Here is a 27941-nt window from a genome sequence, read left to right as displayed (position 1 = left end):
CAATGGCAACAGAATATTTTTTCATTTAAACTTGTACGTTTTTTAGTTTCACTGAGTGATTCTTTATTTGAAGGGATGCTGACTGTAATTCCATCATTAATTCATTAGTTCCTCATTATGTACAGCTCTGACAATAACCTTTAATTGTACAAGGAAGGATATTTCAGGTATTGAGGTAAATTAAAGCAGTTTCTCTTAAGTGAATATTTTCTTCTTAGGGGGGGCTTACCAGAAGAGTAACCCACAGCTATGCAGATAATATAACAATATTTTAATGCATGTATAATGTGAGTAAATACATAAATATTTATGTATGTAATTAAAAGCAATTAGGGTCCATAGGCATTTACTTCTATGTCGCAGGCAGAGCATTTTCAAGCCTCTGCTGTGCTTCCTTGTTTACTTATTTATATTCAGAGAAAGGAAGTGGTGAGGGTGACTAGCTGAAACTTCTCAGAGAAGAGACCATTTTGTACCAGAGGAAGCAGTCTCTCTCTGCAACGAACTCACAGCATAATTTCAATTGACCAGAACAGTTCCTTGACAGAAGCAGCTGGAGGTTGGACAAGGAATTCCTTGGGGGTGGCCACAGAGAGGGAATCCATGGCTGTGTCACTGGCAGCAGGGCTGTGAACACTCCTGAGTGCTCTGGGGAGAAAACCAACCATGGACCTGCGGAACGTCCCCTACCGCTCCGACGTGCTCACCTGGGACCCAGATGACTTGGCAGAATATTTCAGGACGGTGAGTTTGGCTGTGCTTTGTCTTCATCTGATGGAGGAGCAAACTGCTGGAACATTGGTTGGGCTAAATTCAGGTATTTTATAACAGGCAAAGCTCGCTGCTGAACTAAAAGCAAAACCGCTGTCAAATGAGGAGCTGAGCTCAACTGGTCAGTGAAAATGAATCTTGAAAGGGATTTTTAAATTGGGTGTAAGAGAACCTCGTGGCTTAGTTGGAGAAAATAAACAGGTCGCTGCAATGCTTGTTGGTGTCACACGTTAACAGCTGCAGAAGGCACTAAGGTGTGAAGATTACAAGTTTTGTGTTTCATCTTCAATGATTTTCAGAAGTGATATTTTTTGCCAAATTGCTGGGTGTAACAAAGAACCTCTGAATATCTTTGTTAATCACATCCATGGCTAGACTTGTAAAACTTGGCACAGCTCGGGCTTAATTTTGAAATAATGTGAAGGGTTTTTTTCCTTTCAATGGCTCCTACCACTCTGTGAGAGTCTAATCTGGGGAGTTGAGGCAAGTTTGATGGTAGAATGCAGAACTACTTAATAAAGATGAGCAGATCAAACATAGAATCTGTGTCTACCAAATCTCCAGAGAAGTGAAACTGCCAACTACTCACAAGCCCCTAATTTTAGGGCGCAGGAGTTAGTGGCACAGGAAAGTGAAACCAAAAACTGGAGATGGAACAGATGAGATCATTATCAACAGGTAACTTCAGACGAGTACGAAAAACATGACAGCAGCGGTGCAGAGGGAAGTTGGACCATCATTTCCAAGAAATTAGGAAGGAAAAAACGGCTTTCTGAAAGATCTGATAATAATATTCTGAACAGAGAGAAAATGATAAACTGTAAGTTCCACCATAACTAAGTGCACATTTATCTGTAGTGCCTCCCTTCTAGTGATCAGGACACTCTCCAGAATGGAGATAATCAGGGCAAAAGCTGCTTAAGTCATCTAAAAAACCTGAGTAAGACAAGAATGTCAGCCCAAGTCAGCCAGCTCTGGGCGCCTGTCACAAGTGACCAGATCTTATCCCCAGATAAACTCAGAGAATATTATGTACTCGGAGATATATATAAACTCCAAGATATTATCTCTGAGATAAACTCAGAGAATGAATGAACCAAATTTTCAAATAATTTCTGGTGGTTTTTTTTTGTTTGTTTGTTTTTTTGTTTAGAAACAGCAAAGATGTTCATATTTGGGATATTGCAAGGTTTATTTTTAAGAGCTAAACAGCATTTTTATAAGTTGTTTTTATCAAATTTTATAGTATTATTTTTATCATATTATTTTTCAATATTTATAATAGTTTTCAATATTTTCAATATTATTCAAATTTTCAATATCTCCCAATATTTATAAATTATTTTTACCATATTATTTTTACCATATTATTATTTTTATCATATTTTTATCAATTATTTCAAGATTGATACACAGTGATTGAACACAGTGCTGTGTTGCTTCCCCCTGCATACAGATCTGTGCTGGTAGCACCACGATAGCACTCACTGTAGGAAAGAAATTATTTACAGGTTTAAGTCCTCAGCTTGTACAAAAGTTTTAATCTGTATCCTAAAATATTTACCTGATTTAGGTCTTTTTCTTCATATGAATAACTGAAGGTGGCTCCTAAAAATATCCTCTCTGCTGTTGGGGTGTTTCCAGGCTCTGTACGCCAGGTTACAATGTTACACCTTAAAATGAAAAAGGAATAGAACTACAAAGGAAATAAAGATCCCTGTAGGAGCTTCTCTGCTGTGGGGAGCTGTCCCAGCAGCACAGGCTCCTTTGTCTGCAGAACTTTCACTGACTCAAGTTTCAGACAGAGTAAGAGTTATTCTTTTGTCTCGAAGCCTCCAAAAGTCACTTTGTCTGCCTGCTCTTTGGGCTCCTTCTGATATGGACCTGACCCAGCTGAAACAGAAAACTACCAGATAATAAATATAAACATATAAATAGAAATATATAAATATCAAATATAAAATATAAAAATTATAGATATATATAATTATATATAAATATATATATATTTATATAAATATAAAAATATAAATTGTGTTCCTATATTATGTGATTACTGTTCAAATTAAAAAAAAAACCAAAACAAACAAAATCAAACTTAGGACAACTGTTGGAAATGTTTAAATGTCATGTCTTGCTCTGTGGTCAACCTGTACCTGAGCAGCTTCTAAAGAGCATATCCTTGTCCTAAATGCTACTGGAAAGCACAACCCTGTGCAAAAGCTTTACAAATATTTTAGATAATTTCCAGGATTAACAAATGAGATTTCCATCCAGAAGCGAAAGCTTTTTGATCACAATAGTGAATTCTGTGGCTGGGATCAGTCAGCTTTAGTATTCCTGGATAATAGTAGGGTTTTTGCTCTACTTCTGCAGCTGCTCATCCCAGTCAGTACCACAATAATCCATGTTTTCTGTTATTTCTTTGGGCCAGGCAATGGTGAAGTGATTTGTAAATGTAAGGAATAACGTGTTCCTAAATGGATGAAAACCTTTAAGTTCACTGAAGGATGTCTGCCATAAAAATCCATGTTTATGGGACACAATGAGCCATTTAGGCAGGCCATAGCATACCAAAAGATATCTTGAAAGCATCTACTCAAAGCCAGCCATATATTTAAGTGTCTTAATTGATTCTTAGAGTTAAGGGTGCAATAATCATCTTCTTCTCATTGACAGCTAAAGTACAAGGACTGTGAGAAAGTCGTGAGGAAGCACAGCATAAATGGACAGAGGTTTTTGGTAAGTGGAGCTGTAAAATTCCTTCCTGTAAAATTCCAACCACGTGATGTTTCTGATTCCTCCTTATTTTGCACTGGCAGATGAAGAGCCACCTTCCAGGTGGTTCCTGAGGTATAAATATGGGAGGTAAATGCTTTTGCTAAAATCAGCCAGATAACTTGCTTTAAATATGGAATGCTGGGAGCCAAGCATGCTGTTCAATATGAATATTTTTAAATATTTTTTAAATTGACAGGGAAGTTCTGAACAAATAATCTTCTCTTGAATTCACCTCTTCCTTTATAGGAAGTTCTTGTTTTCAAATATTAACAACAGAAAACCCACATTTATTTTTTATCCTCTCATACTAAAGACAGAGCCCTGCTCAGGATGACTGGCCTTTCATTGGAATAACTCCTTCATTCCTTTATAGATAAAATCAGATTTCTTCTGTAGCAATACACAAAGGCAATAAAATAAAAGACCATCAAAACTAGTAAGCAAAGTCCCAGTGGCTTTAAATCAACATTGTTCAAGGCTTGGCTTAATTTTAGAAAAAAGCTGATAACTTCCACTGACATAGCAGCTGTTTCCAGGTCTTAAATACATATCCATGAAGATGTGAAGGAGCTTTCAGTATTACTGCTTTTTACTTTTATTTTCAAATATTAGCCATTCTATTTCCCCAGAAGTAATAATTTTTTTCTATTTAATTACTCATAGTGGGGAGATCTCCGCATACCTTCTCTAAAGTTTTGTATTTTTCATTTACTTGTCCTAATGTTCAGTTTTTTGACATTTCATTGAAACAAAACATAAAATTTTTCAAGCCCCTGTTGTAGGAACAGGATTTGACCCCCCCTGCTGCTGCAGGGTGCAGTCAGCATGGTTCAGATGTGTCACGGGGTTTGTTCTTCCAGCCCCAGGAGATTCTCCTCAGCTCAGGCACTGAGGGTCTGTGGCTGGGGTGGGACCTCTGCCTCTGGGAGCACAATGACATTCTGGGAGTTTGTGGGGTGCGAATAGAAAGTGCAATAACCCTGTGATTTCTAAGCGATTTTTGTGATTTTCTATTATTTCCAGAGTTTTCTGTAATTAGCTCAGAGTGCAGCAGCTCTTCAGAGGCTCCCAGCAGATTTGAAGGATGCTTTCTACTGAGCAAGCCAAGCAGCTGCTCACCTCTGCTCAAACTCTTTTTAAGCTTTCGAATTACTTTGCAAGTGTATAATGGAAAAAAAAAAAAAAAGGAAAATGTTCACTTGTTAAACAGAACCACAGAGGAAGATGTCCAGTAAAATATTCCAGAGTACAAAGCAATCTGGGAAAAAATTGCTTCTCTTTATGAATGGTTTTCCTAAGAAACATCTTTTTTTGCTCAGAAGCAGCTGCTCAGGCTAAGTGTCTGCTGGGTTTGTAGCTCTTGTCAGATCTGCATGATAAACCTGGTGGAAAAATGTTGCTCTAAAATGAATCAGAATAACAGAGTTAATTTCAGAGTGACCTTTCTGTGTCCACTGGCTACCACAAGGAAAGGCCTATTGAAATGCAGTGGGAATAATGCCAAAGGGATTCCATGTAACTTATTCTAATAAAATTCTCTATTATTTAAAACAGAAATGTGCCCTTGTAAAAGAGTTTATACCTCTAATATTTGTCAGATTTATCACCAGAATAGAACTCCAGAGAGAAGCTTAAAAAGCCTTTAGAAAAAATATGATTCTTCAGGAAGTACTGCAAGATATTTCCATAAAAGCAGGACATTTTGCCTGTGTTTCACTCCTCCCAGAGGCAAAATAGTCTGGAAAAACACAGATAGGATTTGTTCTATCCTTTGACACTGACAGCTTTGTGAACCAATGTCTAATTAGAAACCTATTATTGTTACCAGTAAAAAAGACAAAAAGAACCAGACTATCATCCCTGTTCCAAAGAGAATTCATGACGCTTGTGATTAACTAAACAAAACACTAAATCAACAAAATCCAAACTCTTCATAATTCCTGAATCCGTCCTAACTGTGGACTTGCACATGCTGGAGGAAGAGAAGGGATGACTCTGCAGGAGCATCAGGAAAGGTTTCCAGACACAATCTCAGTCAGGAGGAACCTCAGTCCAGAGGCTGAGGGGGAACAAACATCCTCCCCCATCCCTGGCTCTGGAAGGATTTTTTAGGTTCTAGTTTTTTTAGGTTCTAGGATTATTTAGGTTCTAGGGGGAACAAACATCCTCCCCCATCCCTGGCTCTGGAAGGATTTTTTAGGTTCTAGTTTTTTTAGGTTCTAGGATTATTTAGGTTCTAGGGGGAACAAACATCCTCCCCCCATCCCTGGCTCTGGAAGGAATTTTTAGGCTGCCAAGGCTGCTTTTAAGTCCAAGGAGTTTTCCAGCTCTGTGTCCCCTGGAACAGGGGATTCTTCGTGTACTCTGTTACAGATAAGGTTCTTAGAACAACACTCCAGCCAAAGGTTCTGTATTTTAAAATCTACCCTGAAATTTTGCAATCAGGCGCAGTCTTGCCTAATTTCACTGTGCAGACACAAAGGAATTCAATATACCTGGCTTCTGAAGTCACATAAATACCACATGAATTCATGCCACATTTTGAATATATGTGTATGACTCACTTGGATCAGTCACAGGGTGTTCCATGGACAATTTTGTCACATATCCCATGTGTTTCCTTTCCAGAACATGTCTGAAAATGATATTCAGAAATTCCCAAAGCTCAGAGTGCCGTAAGTAAAGTCAAACTATTTTAATGTTAAAAATGATTTTAGCTGTTTAGCGCTGAAGTCTCATAGGAAATATCAGGCAAATGATTTGTGAGTGATTGGTTAGAGACTTGTTTACTGGAGTGTACTGAGAGAAAAAGAAGAATATTCCAAAATAAAATGAGTTTTGTCATGACTGCTCAAGCGAAATGATACAATACAAGAAGATTGGCTGGGGGATGTTCAAAAGAACTCGTGCATAAATTCTCTGACTGACAGCAGCTCCACAAAGGTTAAACTTTTGTGCAAGTATTACCTTTGAAGTATGACTTAACTGTTCACTGCTCAACTGTTGACTTTAACTTAAAGGAAAAAAAAAAAAAAGTCTGTTATGTCCACAACAGCTGAGCATTTGAAATTGTTTTCATGTGCTTTTGCTTTAGGTGGGTGTTCAAGAGAAATCAGTCTGGACCATGTGATTCAATGTTCAATAGCTTTTCTCAGCTTCTGTGGATTAGGCCTTGAAAAAGTTTCCAGTTCATCTCAGTAGCTTCCATAATTTCATAGAAGTTACTTAATGAAGAAAAAGAATCCTATTAAATCAATACTGAATAAGAGAAATTGGCTTCTTCTAATATTTCATGGTGAAAAATGAAGGATTTTATTTTGCTATGAGTTCTCTGCTACCTATCTAAGCTGGAGGTTAGAAGGTTTCTAACCATGAGACACATGGAGCTCTTCAAACAAAGGAGGGAGGAAAAAATGGAATTTAAGCTTCTCCAGCATGGCTGTGTCTTTATTGCTCATTTCCCAGTTGCAGACTCTCTCCCTTCATGGATAACTTGATTTTGCTACACAAGATACAATTTGCTTTGCCTTTTCTGTTGCATCAGAGATTGTGGAAGGTGTTTTGGGGAAGACAAGAGTATTGAAACATTTTGTGCTCATGGGTGAGCTGGTGGGAACAGCTGTACCCAGCAGGACACCCTTGTTCAGGTCAGATATGAAGGACTGAATTTGAAAGCCTTGGATGTGACATATTTCTTAAAATCACATCTATTTTTTCACATAATAAATATCCTGATAGGAGGGGTTGGTGGTGTACAGTATGTTAGTAAGGAGGTCCAGATATTATTTAAAGAAGATGCTCTGATGTCTCGGAATTTCTGAACTCACTTTCAATTAAAAGAAACATTTGACAGTGTTGATGATGGACCAGATTGTCAGTGACAGACTCATCTAACCATACTGTAGAACTTGTAATTCTCTGATAATTTGTCCCTCCTTAGCAGTCCCTTGGCAGAATTACCTCTTGTTCTCATTGTCTGAGCTTTTAATATTGAGAACTTCTGGTGATTTCCTTTTGGATTCGTGAGAGAAATGTAGTCAGTGGATGGTCTGATAAACTGAGACATACCAGAGATATTAATGCCATAGGTGATGATTAAAATGAAATCTAACCATGTGGAGGTGCTTCTGCCTCCTCATCGAACCCATTGATACCTCAGAGTTTGATTTTCCCACCCCAGAAAAGTGAACAGCCCTTTTTAGACAGGTCTTCTGGGTTTCTCATGTGCTACACCCCAGCAGAAGCTGAACAGCATTTTCACTCAGATCTTTTGGATTTCCCAACAAGAAGAGAATTTGAAATCATGAGCTTTAAAAGAAGAGTGAAGCTTGGTGCACAGCTTGAGGAACTGAATAAATAAGTAGATACTTAAATCTGAAGAAAAGTTCTGGAACTTTTTCATACTTACAAACAAGCAAAATATTCACTGGAATATGGTGATTATACATGCAGAAAAGTCCTCCATGTAATGACACTGTTTAAAACAAGAATTTAGAGCTTTACTAGGGAAGAGAACTGGTTCTCACTAAAAACAACCAACCACCAAAAAAAAACCCCAACGACAACAATAAACCAAAAATTCACTTAACCCCAAAACAGCCGTCCTGGATAGAATTAATGAGCAGAAGAAGCTGCCATTTTTTAAGACATTAATTTCTTTACTTCAGACTCTCCACACCCTCATTGAAACACAAAGTGCTGGCTGGTGATTTCTGCTAGAACACAGTCACACTTTTCTTTTGTATCATAATGTAAACCTCAACTGGTTGTAGCAAGAGTTGTTCTAGAAGCTCAGAGAAGCATTAGCACTTTATAGTTACACTACCTGATACTTAATAGCAGTGGTAAAACCTGAGCATACCCTGCAAAAAGCTTAATATAAACAGCAGGTGTTACAGCCTTGGCCAGTGACCAAATGAATAAAAGATAAATTAACAAGAGAGATTGCTCCTCAGTAAATTAGCAGGAATATTCTGACCTGCGTGGAAGCAGCACCTGGAATCACACAAGGTTTGCAAAGCACAGACTGTATCTGTACAGGACCCTGAGCTGGGTGTGTGGGCTTGCTAAACAAGTACCTCTGAGCAAAGCCACTGCTCAGGGTTTGAATAGAACTGTGTCATTATTTGGGGATGATTCTGCGACTTTTCAAGAATCAAAAGTAGGTCACAATTGTCATTACGAGGTATGACAGGTCATTTCCTGAATCTAATTGTCAAACTCTACAACCTTCTGTTATTACTAATGAATTATTATTTTGAAAATTCATCTCCACCAGCCCTGTTACAGGTGCACGTCTTCAGAAAACTTCTGGCTTCTTTATAAAAACCAAAGAACCACAAATTTAAGCACTATTTTGAAAATGAAAATACTTATTAAAATCTTTAGCATACTCCACTGAAAGGGCTGAACTCTTTTTGGAAAACTTTGCTAAAAAAGTTAATATTAATACCACTATGTTTAGATACACACTTGAATCCTCACAAACAACAGTCCTGAAAGAGAAACACTGGTGAGACTGGGAAGGGATTTGGTGTATTTTACACAGAGCAGACACTGACCATCAGTCCTAACCTAATCATGAGGGTGTTACTAATATTTTAATAATAAATCTAATGAAACAAGAGGCCAATTTGCAGCTTAAGAGAAAAAACAGCGTTTTCCTATTGTTCCTTAGCACTACTGCCAGTCAGAGAAGGTAATGAAGTTTTCTACTTGTGGAGAACAAATTTGGGTCTTGCAAAATATTTTAAAGCACATTCAACAGAATGTGCCTTACTTACTGTGTTCAGAATTCATAGACAGAAAAGTAAAGATTTCATTGAAAACAGCACTGGTGGCTGGTTGACACCTGAACCATGATATAAACACTGGAATTAGTCTGTCACTCCTGTTGTTTGCTATCTTGAGAGAAAAGGGTTCCAAATTTTCAAGATGCTGTTGATCCTTCTGGCTATTCCAGTGGCAGGTTTATGTCAAGCCTGAGATTTGGAATTTCCAGCCTTGTGGAAAAATCTTAAGGCACCTCCCACAGCACTCCAAAGTGTATCCCACAGCACTGGCAGAAATTTCCAGCAGCAGAAAGCTCATGATTGCACTCCTGGATCTGCCACCTCAGTGTGACACAGCCAGAGGCTGCAAACATGGCACAGTCTGAACATTGTTCTACTTTCAGAGGAGTAGAAGTACAAACATAAAAATTGAGAAATCTGCACTTTCTCTATTGAAAAGGTAAAAGATGTCAGTGCATGTGCACACATGCTCTCAGCTGGGGTCTAAAGGTTTGGACAGAACTGGTGTTCAGTCTGTTTTGAAGTCAGTAACACAGCGTTGCATCTGCCCAGCAGAGTCTTCTCAAAGGTCAAACCAAAGTCTTGGATCACCAACTATGCTTTTGACAGTGCTCAGCATGCAACCGTGCAGCCTCCTGGCCCCAGGGGAATTAGTCTTCCACCTCTCTTACCAGTCTTAACCCTTTGTCCCAATACATGTAGAGTGGAGTCTTCTCATGTCAACAGTATCTGCAGTTGAGTGAACAAAAGCCAGTTTTGGAGTCCTGTTTTGGGGGCTGGTTGTGTGGGTTTTTTAAAAAATTTCAACTTCCTGCCAGTTTTAAGTTTAGCAACTGGTGGAGGAGGTAGAAAGAGAATGAGAGTCTGAGTAACATTTTCTGCAAGTGCTGTTGCCTTATCCTCTCCTATCATCCACTCCCACAGCTCAGAGAGCAGTGTGGTTTTGGTACTTCCTTCCTCACAGGGTGACAGGCTCAGCTGCTCAGTGCACCAATCTTCCCTGAGAACCTTGCTTGTAAAGCCTGACCTTCCTAAAATTTGCTTTCTTCTAATAAACCCTCTGAGCCATGGGTTTGAAGCATTTCAAATGAACTAGAAGTAAAGATTAGACCCTGTATTTTAAGCATGATATGATTAATGTTTTGGCAGCAAGATAAGATGATCAACTTCTTCCTCTCAGTTGTTCCTCAAAAACCAGTTGGTGTAAATGCTCATAGCAGCCAGCCCAGGTTTAGTCCAGAAAGCTTCCAAACACTCAGGTCTCATTCACACCCAGGGAAGTCTGAACTCTAAGAATTATTAGCTCCAAAACCAGAGAACTTAATTTTACTTCTTTAGCTGAAAAAAAACCCCAAGACATTCTGAAAGATCCTCTGCCTCTTCTACAGCAGGGAATAAGCCACAGACAAATTCCATAACTCTTGACCAAAGCACTGATGTGTGCAGGGCACTGCTCACCCCAGGATATTTCCTGATGTCTCACATGGAATTTGTTATTCACACAGCAACTTCCTTATCCCCTGCAGCAAAAGGAAACAACATTGTAGTTGTATGTTCCTCAATAAGAAATGATGACAGTTCAGAATCAGATCATGGTTCATCCCAAGCTTTCTTTGAAACAAAATAGTCATAGAGGCAAACTTCATTAGTAGCACAGCAGAATTCTGGTGTCTCTGTAGAATTAACCCTGTGAATCTCAGTACTGACTGTCCTCCACTTGGAAAGATCTCTCCAGGCATAAAATTATAGCCTCTTGATATTCCATTAATATTTCTGCCATGCCCTGAAAGTGTATTAAAACATGGAATTAGATCAGCCTTTCCCCTTCTCTGATGCAGGGTTTGCTTGGCTGCAGAGGAAGGAACACAAACGGAATAGAGAAGAGTTTTAGGGAACATTTAATCCCTGGTTTTGCAGCCATAAGCTCTGTTTTCCTGAAGTATTATTTGCTTTATCCATGAAAAATCATACAAATGCCATGGCCATTATTTGAAGCGGTGTGATATCTACAACACCCAAAGATCCTAAGGCTTGCTGGGTTTAATGTTTATTTTTTATCACAATCCAACAACATGGGGTTTTACCAAGGGAAAAAGAGTCTAGTTTGTAGTTGGATATGCTGTAGCAGAACTTAGCAATAAGATGGTAAATTCAGTGGTTTTACCACGTAGTAAATAATAATAATTAGTTACCAGATTAAATTTAGCAAAAACTGAGAGATAATGGCAAAGAAAATAATTTAGCTGCTTTGACAAGTGATGGGTTTCAAGTTGGTTTTTTTTTTTTTTTAAACTATTTTTGTTCTTCTTTCCAATAGAATTGTTAGTAAATTAAGCCAAGAAATAAACAAAAATGAAGGGAGGCTCTCCTCTTTCCTTCCAAAATGGTGAGTAAGACAACTCAGCTTTCTTGTTCAAAGCTTTCAGATAGATCTTTTCTGGACTGGTTTTCATTTGATCAATAATGCCTGGATCACAAATGCAGCCTGGACATTCTATAAACTAAAGCTCTGTTTCATTAATGTCGTCTGATATCAAATACCAAATCCTGAGCCCACGAACACCCCAAATACTTCTGCTGTGTCCAGAACCAAGTAACATTCGCACGTTTCATGCAATTTTCCAGCTGAGCACATAGCCCTTAAGAAGGCCATGAAGCCTGGGCATATATTATTAATAAATCATCATTAATGCATTCCACAGATCTATACATCATTATACTCTTTAACTGTTAATATTTGTCACTGAATATAACATTCACAATAGAAGAAGAGCAAAAATTGCAAGAACACTATGAGAAAAGAACAATTTATGTCCCTACCCAATGAAAACCAAGTCCAGTCTACATAACATGGTTTTGCATCATCTGATAACATGATTTTACACATTTCCATTCACTGGAATCCAAAACTTGAATTGAAAACCATAAAAAACCTTATTTAACCTTACATTTATGAGCTTGACTTTGAAGTTTCTGTTTTCAGGACTGGTAAATGTATTTACTAAGTCCCCTTGCTTCAAACCACTTGATTTCTCTGACTTCAATTCTTCTTGAAACAGTTTAGATTTTATGAGGATCCTCTATGTAAATATCAAGTAATGTGTTTTTGGCATTTTGGGCAGAGTTAAACTCATCTATGTAAACTTCTTTCTACTGTGACAGTTAACTATTGCTTTTATTTGCAACAGAAGCATCAAACATTTAATAGAAAGAATTTATTTTTTGTATCTTTGTTACAGGGCCCAAACACAAAAATCTCCAGAAAACACAGGTAAGTGAATATTGGCAGACCCTAACAACAAGACGTGTTTAAAAATATTAAAATGTTAAATTAATACTTGCAGAGCAGAGTCAACAGAGGGGAGCAGGGTTAGGAACCAAAAATCCAAAACAATAAATGAAAATACAGGAGCATAAAGAAGTTTCAAAAAAGAAAAGTGTAGATGCAGGACAATAAGTAAGAAAAAGTGTTTTTAACGAGAAAAGATGGTGAAGGAAGGCAAGAACAGAGACTTTTACCTGAGAATAGTCAAAATGTCTTTATTTAACCCAATAAATTGTATCAGTGCTTATCTATTTCTGTTCCACCATCTCCACAACCTGCCTTTCCTCCTGGCATCACTGTATTAGAGAGGAAAGCTGAAATTAAAAAAACCACCAAATCCTTCTTTTATGAAAGTTAAAATAGACTTAAACAAGAAGAAGTCTTAAATAATAAGAAGTCTGGGCTCATTCTGAAAGCATTTTGCTTTGAATTACACAATTTTAATTGGATTAAGTGGGACAAACTTGAAGTGCCAGCACCCAGGCTGAATGTACCCTCATCAGTGCCAGCCTGCCTCTGAAAGAACAGCTCCTTCCTGGGGCACACGCTGAGGTCCAGAACTCACCTGGCATTTGTTGGGTTCTTTCTTGTCGTAGTTCTGATGGTCACACTACAAAGCAGCACACTCCATTTTCAGAAGGCTTCAAACCTGTTTTTGTTCTAGCATGCATGCTTTTTATACATTCTTACAAAACTCATAAGTTTACACTTTGCCCATTGGTCATGAGAGACAAAGTGCCCATTGGAACAGGCAGTTGCAGGTTTCTCTTATTTCTCCTTCTTTCTTTCTTGGTTTCTATATCAACGACCTTGGTAGAAAATTCTTTCAGGGGTAAACATGGATCCTCTTATCAAACCTCTCTGGCTCACAGAAGTCGCTGTGAAACCTCTTGCACACTTTCTGTCAAGTTGTTACATCTCTGACAAAGGTGTCCATGCTCAGAAATGTGTGGTTGTGTTTCTTTGCACAGGGTACGCCCAGGATGATGGTGGCTGGTCTTCATTTGTGAGTATTTGGGTGAAGGAAACGCCCTGGCTCAGGGGGCTCTCTGTTCCTGCCCTGAATGCTTGGGCAGCACAGCTGGGGCAGCTGGGGGAGGAAAAGCAGGAGCAGGGATGGTGGGAGTGGCTGCATACAGATTTCCTCACTGAGAAAAGGTTCTCCCCAGAAATTCAGAATTGCCTTCCTATTCCACTGCTCGAGTAGAGGCTCCCAGCCTATGATCAGGTCCCCACAGAATGACAGCTGGGTTTTACATGCCTCTTTCAAGCTCTTAAATGAGGTGGCTAGAGGTGCAAGGTTGCTGTGTTATTCAGTGGCACATCCTTGCCATTTTAGTCTCTAGAGCCAACTTGTTTAACAGGATTTTTTAAAAAAAGCCATTTAGCCTGCAGAAGTTCCTTCTGCCTTTTGGCATAGGAAATGCCTCAACAAGGTCTTTAGGTGAAATACACCCACCCCAGCTGCTGATGCACAGCCTGAGTTTATGAAGATCTCAGGCTAACCAGTTCTAATGGCTTTTGTCCAAAAATAAGAGGGAGAGGCATTTTTAGAAGCCACTTGTTACTAAGTTCACAGGAGATTTGCTGCTATTCTGGGAGCACAAGAGATAAAAGTAACCACCTACAGAGCACGTGGGCTCTGTGCCAGGGCAGAGGACTCTGGAAATTCCAGCTGTGGTACCAATGACAACTGGAGGGTTCTTTTTCTCTGCAGCCTTGGCAGATTGCACAGATGTGCAATGACCATATTGACACTTATGAGGTCCTGCAAACGGGGCTGGTTTGGGTCACGAGGGCATCAAGACCCAATCTAAAGACCTCAGTTTTTATGAATAATTTTCACAAGTTGGGTTGCATGCTAGAGGGCCTGTTAGAAAGCAAGAATGAATATCAGCAGCCTCAAGTGCTGCTCCACTGTGTTCCTACGAGCACCGGCTTGTTTGCTGGTGCCTTGTCCATTCCCTGAAACACTTTCAGCAAACTTGCACCTTATCTTGACCTCCCACTGCACTCACTGTCATCAGAGGATATTTGTTTCCTTTCTTAAGTGCTTGAGTGCTCCATGCATTAGTGGAATGTTTCCTCCTTTCCCTGTATTATTTCAACAGATTTTTCCCCCCTCAAACTGGTTGTAAAAGTTTGGTATTTTCCAGAAAAGGCCACAAGGTGAAAGACCACAAGAAAACTGCTCTGCAGGGTTTAGTGCTCTCTTCCAGCATCCACTTTTTGTGCTCGTTTGCCAGGATGATGATGATGATGACTATGAAAGCCCTGATGAAGACGAGGATAAGGAAGATGAGGCTGACTATGAATCACCAACAGAGGAGCCTGAGGAAGCAGAACATGACAGTGATGGCTATGAGCCACCTCCATCCAATAATGAAGAAGCACATCACAGTGTCATATTTCCTGCCAAGTCACTTCCAAGCAGCACAGATTATATAGGTAATTACTAAAAATTAAGGGCTATTAATAATTTACAAATTAGATTTTCCCATGTTTTCAGCCATATTTTAGGTGGCTAATAATGGAACACAGAAGGTTTTTCCTTGAAGGTAACAGTGTAGTTCATGACCAAGATTTAGTGACACAAACTCTGTGAGTTTGTGACTTTTAAAGTTACATTTTCTACTTTGGACGAGCTCTGTTGGAATAAAGATTAATTTTGTGTGATGTGTGCATTATTTGGCCTTTAATTTGAACCTGTATGAAGTCACACACACGTACACGCTGCAGTAGCTTTAGCAGTGCAACCTTGGACAGAGCAGCTTCTCACAACAATGACAAAAAACCCTCGTGAAACATGAGAAAAGAACAATTAGCTGTCCCTGCCTGTCCTTTTTGTTTTATGTCTGAATCCTCAGCAGCCTGCAGGTGTGGAGTCCATTCAGGAGCACAAGGCTGCCATTCAGATTGGCTGGTGTTTCACACACTGTGCTGCAGGGAATGAAATCAATCCTGTGGCCCAGAGGCTGGCAGGGGAGTCACCCCCGCAGGGACAGGCCAGCCTGTTGGTCTCCCAACACAACACTGATCGTAAAGCTACTGCCAGTCAAATCCTACAGCAATGTCTTGATTTATTAACTTCAGTAGCCAGGTTCTTGTAAGGGCTCCTTGTCATAAAGATTGAATGAGTATTAAATAACCAAACTCTGTGTAGTTGTTTAGTTTGGGATTTTTGTTTTCTTTAGACAGACCTACAACAACCAGATCAGCACATCAGCCTCCACATCAGCCTCCAGTACCGCCCCAGCGACCTGGCCCAGCCTCATTTGGGGGAAGAAGTGCTACTGTATGTTCCTGTCTTAATATCTCACCTATTTCCTATCCCAGGACCTTCTTAGGAGTCCAAGTGTAGGGCCATTTTTATTTACCTAGTGTATGAAAAAGAAGCCATCAAAATAGATTTGAACTCTCTTACAAGGTGGCCATTGTTCAAGGAACAATTCAATTTCATGGGAGAAATATATTTAATTATTTTATATTACTTCATTGATTCTTACACTGGAGATATACTCCTACTTGTGAATGCCTCTCCCACATAATATATATTTGTAAGAGATGCCTCTGTTTTGAAAAAAGGTTATGTTTTTCCAAGCTATACTTCTAGCACCTGCTCAATTGAATTAGGACCACATAAGAGTGTAAGAGACTGTGTAATCAGAATAGTGATGACCAAGATTTGATTCCTTTCTTTCCTGCTGTGAATACTTCAAAACTGAAAGCTCTTGTGCTGTTGACAGCTGGCACTATAGGTTCAGTGTTTGCCAGAACAGATGTACACTAAACCTACCAATGTTTACACAAATAAAGGTTTAGGATGTGATGGGGGGACTGATGCAGTGTCACAGAGATACAGCAGTGTTGTTGGAGCTCCTGTTCCTTTCCTTTGACAATACACCTCCCCTTCCTGAGGAGACATCCCACTGGAGTGTTGGGAGGCACAGCAGATGGAGGCAACTCTGCACCCAACAAAAACCACTGATTTTGTCATGCTTCAGGAGGGTGCCTGGCTCCTGTCCTCCCTGCAGTGAGCAGAGACCTGCTCCTTGTGCTGTGCCACACAAGACTGGCAGATGAGTGTGGTGGGGTTAATACATTCCAAACAGAAAGGTGAAGACACATTTTAACCACTTGTGGAATATTTGTTCTAGCTGCCAGCTTTCCCTCCTCCACCAAGCAACAACGACTTGAGCAGAGACAGAAACGTGAAGCCTTTGAAACGTGAGTACAGCTGGTGTTCTCTTTGTAAAGCTTTCCCACAGCCTGTGCAGCACTTCTTCCTCTTTCCCCTCAGTTCCACTCTCTTCTGCTCCTTATGCAGGAGTCTGAATTGTTGTTTTAAGAACAACTGTACTCATACAATTGTACTCATACAGGAGTCTGAATTGTTTTTTAAGAAGTAACACCAGTTCTAATCTATGCAAAATAAAGATATATTGGTGCCACCAAATGATCTCACACAGTTGTTGTGTTTAGCCCCAGCTCCTTCCATAGACAGAAGCACCAAACCCTCTCTGGATCGCCTTGCTCCCCCATATGAAAGAGAAAGCCCAGGATCAGGTCAGTATTTGCTCACATTAATATCACTGGGGTTGCTTTAATTACTGAAAATCATCAGTTTGTATATAATTAATGCAAAAGAACAAGGCTCAACCAAATGTAATCAAAGTAATGTGTTTATAAATAAATGGTGTGAGCAGAGCTTACAGTGGGAGAGAAATTTCATGTAGAACACAGCAACCCCGGGTCAGACAGGTGAACAGAAATACATTATGGGAACCCTGTGCAATAAAGGCTTGATGTACACCTAGGTGACTGAACAAGGAAATATTTAGCAGGTTAAAGGAAGAAACCACCTTTGCATACAAAGGTAATGAAACTCTGCATACACTGCTCTAGGTAGTGTGGCAACAGACTTAAAAGAAGGCAGAGAATTAATAAGACACAGAAAAAAATGGCATTTCCTTCAGACCTGAAAACCACATTATACAAAACATCTACAGATATGACTCTACAATTTTATTTATTATCTAAAGTCTTATCTGTTATATAATGGCAAGAAAGTATCCAGTAGTTCAAAGCTGAACCTTAGATAATGTGATTGTGACATGTGCCGTGTTGAAAATGTTTAAATTTCCCTTCAATAAGAGAGATTGCACTTTTACCATAACTTGCAAAGCCAAAATATTTTTCTGGCTTACATCTCAGGATATGAGTTCTTCAACCAGCAAGATTAACTTTCAGTTTTATTCAAAACTCATTTATTTCATAGGAAGTTTAACTAATTAACTTCCACTTTTTCTAAATGTAAGCTTTTGCTGTTTTCAGGGAAGAAGCCAGGCATTCCTGAAAAGGTAATTTTTTTTTTTTTTTTGTGATTATTGATAGTTTTTGCCTATTTTGATACACTTACATATTCTCTTAACTATTCCTTGTTTTACAGCCTCTGGTTTCACAGCTAAGGTAAGATTTGTCCTCTGCAAATTGCCAGTATTTCTCAGTTATTTTTTAATAAGCAGATTTTGACTTTATTTCATCATCATCTCACTCCTGCTTTAGATCCCTGGGAGAACAGTTAGCAATGATGCCAAAACCTCCTGTCCCACCAAGTGACAGATATGAAAGAGGCAACCCACCTCCTCTAAGGAAGCAAAGCCCTGGAAAGTAAGTGCTTATGTCACTGAAATTCAGTAAAGGAGAAATGAAATTTAACAAAACTATGGACAAGCAACACAGGATTTACTGGTACTGCATGACAGCAGGGTCTGTGGGTATCAAAGTTTTGGTTCATTAATATGCACAGGATGTGTTTGAAGCCGCAGAAAGGTGTGAATGCAGAAAAACTCTCTCCAGTCATATCTGGAAGAGCCATTACGTGGGGCATGACTCGCTCCCAAGCTGTACAAAGATATAGATGATCCTTGTTTCTTCCAGCAGAGCAAGTTCTTGTTCTAGGGAACGTTCTTACATGAGTTCTATTGCTGCTGTTTTAGGGTGTTAGAAAAGGAAAACTGTACTTTCATCCCATTGATTTTATTCATCCCTGCAAAACTGCTTCTTAACAGCCAGCAGCATTTTCTAGCAGAACTGCATCATTCCCCAGCCTTTTCTAGGCCACCTGGGGGCTGAACACTGACTGCACTTCAAACAAGAGAAGAAATCATTGAGATCTGCTAACCAGCCAGGATAATTGATCAGAGAAGCAAAGCCTGATATCCTTATGATGTGCTCCAGCAGTGTTGTCAAATATTATGAATTCAAGACTTGAAGACTGTTTCATCATTGTACAAGCTTGTTTTAAGCTCTAATCTTACAATCAATTCATCAGACATTTTCCTTGTTGACAAAGTCAAGATGGGCTAAGGACTAGAGTAATGCATTACATTATGGCTGAAAATTACATTCTTAGATGTTCTTATGAGGAAAAAAAAGTGTTTCTGAATCCATTGATCTTTAAAACTTACTATAAATTCATGTTCTAGTTGAAAATATGGCCTAATGCACATTAAGTGAATGAGTATTATTTAATCTATGATGAATGTTTTGTTTTCATTTCAGACCCAGTTGGCCACCACACAAGAAAAATGAAGTAAGTATAGTCTCAAAGCATATATTTGAAAGTATAAGGGTTACAGTAAAATTAAATACCTGTATAAACTAATAATGCTGGAAAAGGTAAACTAGTTTCTTTTATAAATTGTAAGGAATACTCATGGATCTTTCATGGCTCATGGGATGTTTTTGAACAGTTCTTCTGTGTCAAGCTCAGTTTGTTCCCTGAGAACTTTATCTTGGATAACAGGAAGAATAAGGCCAGGATTTCTTCTATGACATAGGAGAAGTGGTTTTGCTTAAAAAAGATTTGGGCTTCTGGGGATTTTTTTCAGCTTAAGCTGACCTAAAAGTTTCACTTTTAGATAACTCTGAGAGTCTACACTTACTTGAAGGAATAAGGAAAGTTTATATGTCCTGAGAGTTTCTGACTATTTTAGGTCAAGATGCTTTATGGGACATCTACCACACATCTTGTTTAAAACTTCAAAAATTATTTGGTGTTGCATGAAGACAAAATGCCCAACATTTTAGAGGGAAGTGACATTGTAGATATTAGAATCCTTCTATATTCAAAATTCACCAGTGTCCAGATTTTGCTTTGTAAAACATTCTTAAGGACTGTGTTATAATATGTTGCTAATTTTTTTTTTTTTTTTTTTTTTTGGTTCCCCAGGATGAAGAAGACAGTAAGTATTCTACAAGGATTTTCAAGTCTGGAAATATTTCTTTGTCTTAGCTCTAAAAAAAAATAAAATTAAAAAGAAACCCCAAAAAACAAAGGAAATTACTTCATTAGAGCCATTCCTAAAGTCAGGTGGTACCTTGATAGGCAGTAGAATTCTCTGATGCAGATTTACATATCAAAGCCGCAAACCCCAGGAAATCAATAGCTAATAGCTTCCTTCAGTCAGCCAGTTACCAGACAGCAGGATTTCTTATTTTGGAATACATTACATTAGAGATATTTGTGTTCTGCACACAGCATCAAACAGCTGAAAACAGAAACCTGGTGTCTCCCAGTCCCCAGCAAACCCTGCTGGCACCAGGCTCTGTGCAGTGTTAGTCACCTTTATGAAGAGCAGCAGAACTTCTTCCATGTGCCACCAGTGTTTATAAACTACTGCAGAATGCTGATTTCTGAAATTGAGTTGGTAAAGTGACTCCATAACAGAAGCAGGACATTTGGCCAAGTCTCTATGAATTATCACTGCCCCTAAGCCTCCATAAACAATAAGGTTATTTAAGCTGTGCAGAGCACAGTTAACCTGTTCCACTCTTACTGCTAGTTCAGGTCTGAGGACACCGTAGAAAGAAAATGTTTTATTTCATGCTGGGAGAAATCTCAGAGTGATGTTCAAAAAGGTGAGATCAACTCTGCTATTTAGAAGCAACATGACAGAAAACATGAAACACCTTCTGCAGTTAAGGTACCTGAATTGTGGTTTATCCAAAACAGATGTTAGAAAATGTAAATGTTGCTCAAGCCAGTTCCAGTTTATTTTTAATTTTAATACCTACTTTTAAGTTCTTAGCTGACCATATGAACTTCCAGTCTGTAACTAACACATCAAGGACTGTTTATTGCATTATATTTATCTAATTCAATAGCAATAAGGTGACAGAATTTCTTCATTCTACTTCATTTAAGAATATCTCATGTAGGATTTAAGTTTCCTTCTCTTCCTCTCCACAGCAACCCTGCAAAGACCAGTGCCACAGCTGTCTTTGCCCCCATACAGCTCCAATGCATTCCCACCCAAATCTGTCAAGCCTCCACCTAAGCCAGGATCCAACAGCATTCCTGCTGCAGAAAGGTTTGTTCCACCATTTTAGGTCATTCCTTTTGAATCTCAGTCTCTTGGTAGTTCTTTACTGAGCCTGTGCCCTTGCCACTACACAATGCTAATTAGTGCTGTTCCTACTACCCAGGAGAATCCTTTATAGAATTGAAGCTCGGTGTCAGTGCAGCAGAGAGTGTACATCAGGCAACCAAGAAAAAAACACGAGTCTCTCTGTTTTACGGCAAGGAAGTTTTTTAAACTGATGCATTGGAGTGGCCACCTAGAACAGAGGCTAGACAAACTTAAGAGAATAAAAGCAGGTATTTATTGAAGGCCTTCAATAGGTACACCTTGGGCAGTCAAAAGCCTCTAAGGGGCTATACCCAGGATGGACAACGGTCACAAGTTTTTCAGACAACTTTAAGTTTGGTTCATTTACATCTCAGGGGTTAATCCTCCAATTACAGCTTCAGGTAATGAAGTAATTTACTCCAAATTATCCCCCCAGTTCACTGTTGTTTACACCTCTCTGGGCCTGAGACAATCAGGTGTCCTTGAGTTCCAGGCCTAGAGAGGAATTGTTTTATCTCAATGAATGTCAGCAGCTGACAGGCCATGGAGTTTTAGAGCTATACACTAAAGCAGTGCAGGATCTGAAAAATAGAAAAGCTAAATCCTATGGCATCAAGACCCTACACAGTACAAGGCTTCCATTCTTGAGATACCCATTGCTCTCCCATTGCTTGGAGGGTCCATAAGAATGACCAGTCCTTTTGGGAAGGGATCATCTCCTACAAAACTAGGCAGGATTCAGGACAAAGGGGTCCTGCACACTCTAGGACCCCTTAAGTGTTAGAGCTACAACTCCTCACACTTCAAAAGTAAAAATTTCTACAACCCCAGTTGTCCGGAGTTGAATCTGAAAGAATTTCACCTCCCTTTCACTAAATTTTACTCTAATGGTTGATAATTCCTATTTAAAATTGTGAACCTTGCTGCAATTTTTTCCCAGCTTCAACTTACAAATATTTGTTATACCTTCACTTGCCAGACAGAGGAGCCCCTAATTAAATTTTGATTTCTGATGTACCATGCAACAGACTTGGACTTTGATGACTTAGAGTGGGCTCCTTGAGTCCATGTCTGATGCACATTTTCTAATCTCTGTATTTTTTTAATGGTTCTTTGATGAATTCCTCACATTTACATCATTCTCTGGAACTGCTAACACCAAAACAAATACTGCAGTAGCAATAGCAAGGTCATATGCAAATTGAACTGTTCCTATGATGAACATTTCTGCTTATATTCAAAGAGCATTGCCAAATTTTGCTGTAGCAGAGGCCCCTGGGTTGACTGATTCTCTCCCATAAATCAAGTAATGATAGGGTGTTTTTGTTGTGCAAACAAAATTAGCATATTTATCTCAGAGCCTTTTTAACAGCTCATTTAAGCAGAAGAGAAATATGAACAGTAAAGGAAAGGAGTGCAGGCAATTTGTTCTCAATTAGGTGAAGAAACAACAACAACAAAAAAGTCCCAGAAATTGAAGAGTGGGACTCCATTTTGAGCAGTTTTGGATGTTGGTTGAGGTTGGCAGAGATCTCTGGATGTCTTGTGGTCCAACCCCTTACCCAACAAGGTCACCTTGAACAGGCTGCCTGGTACCACATCCAGACAGCATTTGAATGTCTCCAAGGAAAGAGAGATTCCACAACATTCTTGGCAACCTGCTCCAGTGCTTGCCTGCCCTCACATTAAAAAATATTTCCTGATGTTCAGAGGGAACCTCTGGTCTTGTCACTGGGTAGCAGTGAAAAGAGCCTGGCTCTCCCTTCAGGTATTTATATGCTTTAAAAGATCTCTCCTGAGCCTTCTCAGCTTCCAGCTCCTCAGCCTTTCCTCCTGTGGGAGATAACCCAGCCCCTGATGTTGCTGGCCCTTCCCAGCTTGCAACATAAATGTGAAGATGCATTTTTATCAATGTTTTAACAATGTTACAGAACCTGCAAGAAAAATAACTCTGTAAGTGGAACCCCCCCAGCGAGAAAGGTCGGGTGAGCTTTCTGGTCTGGGGAAGGACAGAGCCATTCCCTGGGAGAACTCCACAAGCTGAATGCTCCCCTGCATTGATCCTGCTACAGAAGTCTCTGTGGCCTTTACTGATTACCTTATTGCCAGATACTGAGCTCCAGGTAAACTTAAAGGTGGATCCACTTAAACAAAAAGAAGGAAATAAAAAACAAAAAGAAAAAAAGAGAAGGCTCTCCTCACCCTGCACAGGTCTCAAGGGGCTCTCACATTCTGTAAAATGGGCACAAAAGTCCAGATCAGGTGATCAGAGCACAGAAATGTAGAGAAATGTTGTAGTTATACTGACTACTCTTTTTTTTTTTCTTTTTTTTTCTTCTTCTTCTTCTTCTTTTTTTTTTTTTTTTTTTAAACAATGCTAGAAACCTGTCTTCAACTGGCTCTCTACCACCACGCTTCCATCCAGGTTTGTATCCTACATCCTTACATTGTTTTTCTTTTTTAAGTGAATGAAAGTTGAAAGGTAGTTTAAGTGCAGTCAATATAATAGGTTTGTTTTTTTTTTTTTCCTATGGATGTTTCTGCTTTGACTGTAAACAGAAAACGGTCAAATTCCTGAAAGGCTTCTTGTGTACCTTACTTAGTCTGAATCAAAGATTTTGGGCTTTTTCTCCCCCATGAAGTTTGGGCTTCCTCCCTAGTTCAACTAGTGTCAAACTTCATAAAACCATCCTTTTCTGTACAGTACTTAGAGCTGACCTATGCAAATCACTGTGGTATGCTAATACTCCCCAAAAAGGTTAGCAAATACTTTTCATGTGAAATATGCTCCATATTTATCTTGTAAGAAAAAAAAATAGAGAAAACTTAGATATCAATTGCTTTACAAGTAATTTTTTTGCACATGGTAACAGCTGTGTCCTACAGTGACACTTTTTACTTTCTAATTGCTGAGAAGGCAAGGATTGCAAAGAGACAATGTTACTTCTGTCTCTAAAGAAACCAAGGTGCTCTCAAGTGAGCAACTGTGGTACAGAAACTGATAAAATGTCACCCCTATTTCAAGTTAATTGTTCTTATGGAGATCTGAACCACAAGAGCTCAGTTAAATTCCCTGTGCACCAAGGATGGACTTACATAACAAACCTGGCTCTCACAGAGAAGCCTAAAGCTGATTTCAAATAATTTCTAGGTGTCTCAGTAGCAGGGTGATAAAAATACTTTATGCTTCATAAAATCAAGATCCTACACCGTGGGTGCACAGATGAAGTTATTTTCCTGGTTTTAACATTGTTTTTCTACTTTTGTACCTCTGAAGGCAGCAACAGCAGATCTCCTTCCCGAGGCCCAGCTGACATGAGACCTCCACTGCCAATTCCTAGCAGACAGATTGTTCACCAGGCAAACACAGAGCAAGATGAGGTACAAAACACGAACCACAACTGTAAAGACTGCAAGTTTTCCAGTTTTGAGAGACAACACCTTACAAAGTTGTTTTTCTAGTCAGTAGTCACTGTCAGGACACTGCTGAGTGCTTTCAGTTTCCTTTTCTGTGTCAAACTGTAGTGTCTTATTTTGTCCTCACCAAGATAAAACAACAATAATTGAAACCCAAAAGAGCAAAATAAGAAAAATATTGTTTTCTGGATTACTTGTTTTGCACAACTGCCTTCAAGCAGTATCGAACTTTCAGTTCTCTTTCCACAAAACTTTGATAAGAAAAGGACTCATTCTTTTAAGTGCATTTTTGCTTCACATTTCCTTAAATAAAACAAGTTTAGAGCAAACCACTCATGGTGATAACACTGCTGGGTAATCATAAATAGTGCATTCACAGGAAGTCTGCACAGTTGTCTCAGATGATAGCTAAAAAACAAACAGACAGACAAGGCAAAGGATGCCTTTGTGCCTAGTGTCCAGGTAGACAAAAGAGAATATGCCACTTAAAATCTTTTACTGAAAGTATTTGGAAATATCTGTTTTCTTAGCTTACCTGCAGAGGCATAATATCTAGATCTGTAATATTTTCAAATTTATCAAAGCGAGCAGGTAATTTAAAACAATTTAGCAGCACTTTCCATGCCACAATAAATAGCAGTGTGATCCGTGACACACAGACCCACATCCTCACACTGCAATTTCCCTCTACTTATTTGCACGTTGCCATTCCCTGGCAGCTGACCTTGTCCTGGTCCTGTCCCCAGCCCCAGGGCTCTCTGAAGGAGGAGTGGTACGTGGCCTTCGTCAGCCGGCCCGAGGCAGAGGCAGCGCTCCGCAGGATAAACAAGGTACTGCAAATCCCACCCTTGTCTGGGCACGGAACAGCCGGATGAGCTGCAGGTTCAAACAAGGCTTATCTCTACATGTGGAAATAGATTAAATATAGAATATTTAATATGAAATATAAAAATAGAAATAAATACATTTAAAATGCAATAAATATTTATTATAGTTTAAATAAATTAATTTAATTAAAATAAGTAATTTAAAAATAAATGTCTTATACATTTATAATAATACATTATTAAAATAATAGAATAAATATATATTAAATAATAACATGATATATAAAATATATAATATTTAATAGATAATCTTTAATACCATAAAGATAAATAGAATTATTGCTGTGGGAGTTGTGGTTACCCTGTGCTGCATCACAGCATTTGCCATGAGCTGAAGATGGCATGTGCACCATTTCAGTGACTTGTACTAAAGTCCAGTTTATGAGGTCCCATTCAGTGCCTTTAAGAAAGGGATTTCAATGGAAGATTTGTCAAAATAGATCTGAAATTAAGACAAGTAGAGAGAGTGATACAGTATCACTGCCTTTACCTAAATTACACAATGTCATTATTTGAAGCTGTCTATAAATCCATCATGTAGGAAACGTGATTGGCACTTAGTGGAAATGAACTTCTCTTCTGGTTAAAGTGATGTAAGGCTTAGTCTTTTCACTTCCTCCTTTAATGGAATCTCTCCCTCATACAACACCATTCCTACCTTCCTTTAGAATTTGCTTTTGTAACAGAGAGGAAAGTTTGAAGTGGCAAACTGAAAGACAACACATTTGTCAAAAGACTTAAATGCTTTAATGGTGCAGTTTCTCTTATCAGAAAGGAAAAAGATTTCAGAAAGAAGAAACACTTAGAAGCACAAGTGCTCTAGTGAAAGTTGTTACACTGATCAAACCCAGGAGTGTCTGCTATTTGTCATCTTTCATTTTTTACTGTTTCAGGATGGAACATTCCTGGTGAGAGACAGCTCAAGGAAAACAGTGACTCACCCCTATGTCCTGATGGTGCTGTACAGAGACAAAGTGTACAACATCCAGATCCGCTACCAGGAGCAGGACCACTTGTACTTGTTAGGAACCAGCTTGAAAGGAAAAGAGGTACCGTGTGTTTTTCATTTCAAGACATCTCCTGCCTTGTTCCTCAGTGTCAGATGACTGTTCTGGGCTGGAATTCTGCTTCTTGTCACAGTTATTCATGGGAGAATATTGTTATTGCTGGAAGCAGAGTCAGGTTATGCTGTTTGCACTCAGGGAATGAAGGGGTGGCCTTAGAGCACAGCCATTAGAAATCCACGTGCCTGGTTAGGGAATGTTTGTTTCCCACTGAGATACCAGATAAGGGAAATGCAGAGCTGAGAGCTAATCCATACCTGCCAAGTTCCAGCTTTGCTCCCAGGCTGGTGGCTCAGCCCCAGCCTGCAGGACTGTGTGGGTTTGCTGGCACCAGACAGACTGCTCAGCACACTCCTGGCAGTTCTGATCCAGACAGAACCCCTGAACTGATCAGCCACCTCTGAACTCTCAAGTGCAGCCATCACATCAAGCACAGTGGCAACAACATGTGTTAAACAGACCAAGACTGTATAAATTAATTATACAACATTGCAGCAGCTTGTACACAGAGTTACTTAACTACACATCATGGCAGGAATGACAACAGTTGATCTGAACCTTATATATATTTTTATAATATTGATAAATATTTAGAATTAAAAAAACAAAACCTTTTGTTTCTAATGGTTACTGGTAATTCTGACATTTTGGCCTTAGTATTCTCATTTTTTCCATCCCACAGGAATTTTCTTCTGTAGCAGATATCATTGACCACTTCCAAAGAACACCCCTTCTTCTGATTGATGGAAAAGACAGAGGGTCAAGAAATCAGTGCATGTTAAAATATGCTGCAGGACATATTTAAATGAAACTTTAGAGATGATCACATATAGTACTGAAGCCTTCTGAAGTTTATAAACTTGAAGATATTTCCCTTTTCAGCAAACTAAAATAATGAAGTCATTAAAATTCACAGTTTCAAAGAAAAAGGACTCTGTTATTTTTAAATTATGCCTTAAATACAGTACTCTATGAATAAAATTTTCCTACAAAGTGTCCATTAATCATACAACACGAGATTTTTTTTTCTTCCAAGATATGTATATCCTCTTGAAATTATTTCCACATCAAGTTTGATGAACCATAAATAAATATCCATACAAGCCTGTGCTTTCATAGGAGCTCTTTTTTTTGGATCAGAATTGCAGCAGCAATTCTGTTGTTTGGAGTGATACAGAGTAGACCCAAACATTGTCAAAGCTGCAGAGTAGACAGAATAAAAGCCAATTTTTTCCTCAATAAATCTAACTCTGCTCACTTCTATGAAAAGATCAACTCAGATCTGAAGGACACACAGGTTTCAGTGGCACCAAAAGCCCTCCAGCCCTGGAAATGCAGGTGCCTGTCAGGATCTGTGTCTGGGTTATCCAGCTGTGAAAGTGCTTGTTCCCACTCTTCCAGAACACCTCACCCACAGAGCACATCCTCTGTGCCACAGCACTGGGGATCCATGCCTCAGCCCACAGCTGGAAGTTTGTATTTCCTACAAT

The 27941-nt window shown here is 39.1% G+C and overlaps 1 protein-coding gene across 2 annotated transcripts; it reads left to right on the top strand.

The window, feature by feature from the left end:
- The first annotated feature begins 483 nt into the window (after nucleotides 1–483).
- LCP2 (lymphocyte cytosolic protein 2) lies at nucleotides 484–27455 on the top strand. Of its 2 annotated transcripts, none has more exons than XM_041397740.1 (21): nucleotides 484–744; nucleotides 3451–3513; nucleotides 6181–6227; nucleotides 11662–11730; nucleotides 12584–12615; nucleotides 13641–13675; nucleotides 14916–15117; nucleotides 15864–15964; nucleotides 16827–16896; nucleotides 17152–17235; nucleotides 18004–18029; nucleotides 18119–18138; nucleotides 18235–18339; nucleotides 19234–19264; nucleotides 19904–19916; nucleotides 20924–21044; nucleotides 23465–23508; nucleotides 24361–24464; nucleotides 25247–25330; nucleotides 26281–26436; nucleotides 27134–27455. In XM_041397740.1, the coding sequence occupies exons 1-21, from the start codon at nucleotides 667–669 to the stop codon at nucleotides 27254–27256; spliced, it is 1608 nt and encodes a 535-aa protein (XP_041253674.1). In that variant the 5' UTR covers nucleotides 484–666; the 3' UTR covers nucleotides 27257–27455. The 2 variants fall into 2 exon arrangements, with proteins under 2 accessions (XP_041253674.1, XP_041253675.1); XM_041397741.1 differs by lacking the exon at nucleotides 484–744 and adding an exon at nucleotides 1482–1591.
- The last annotated feature ends 486 nt before the right edge of the window (nucleotides 27456–27941 follow it).

The sequence above is a fragment of the Onychostruthus taczanowskii genome, unplaced genomic scaffold (assembly GCF_017590055.1).
Source record: "Onychostruthus taczanowskii isolate IOZ18803 unplaced genomic scaffold, ASM1759005v1 scaffold14, whole genome shotgun sequence".
NCBI lineage: Eukaryota > Metazoa > Chordata > Aves > Passeriformes > Passeridae > Onychostruthus > Onychostruthus taczanowskii.
The sequence above is the reverse complement of the archived record's forward strand: the minus strand, read 5'-3'. Positions and strand labels throughout refer to the sequence as shown.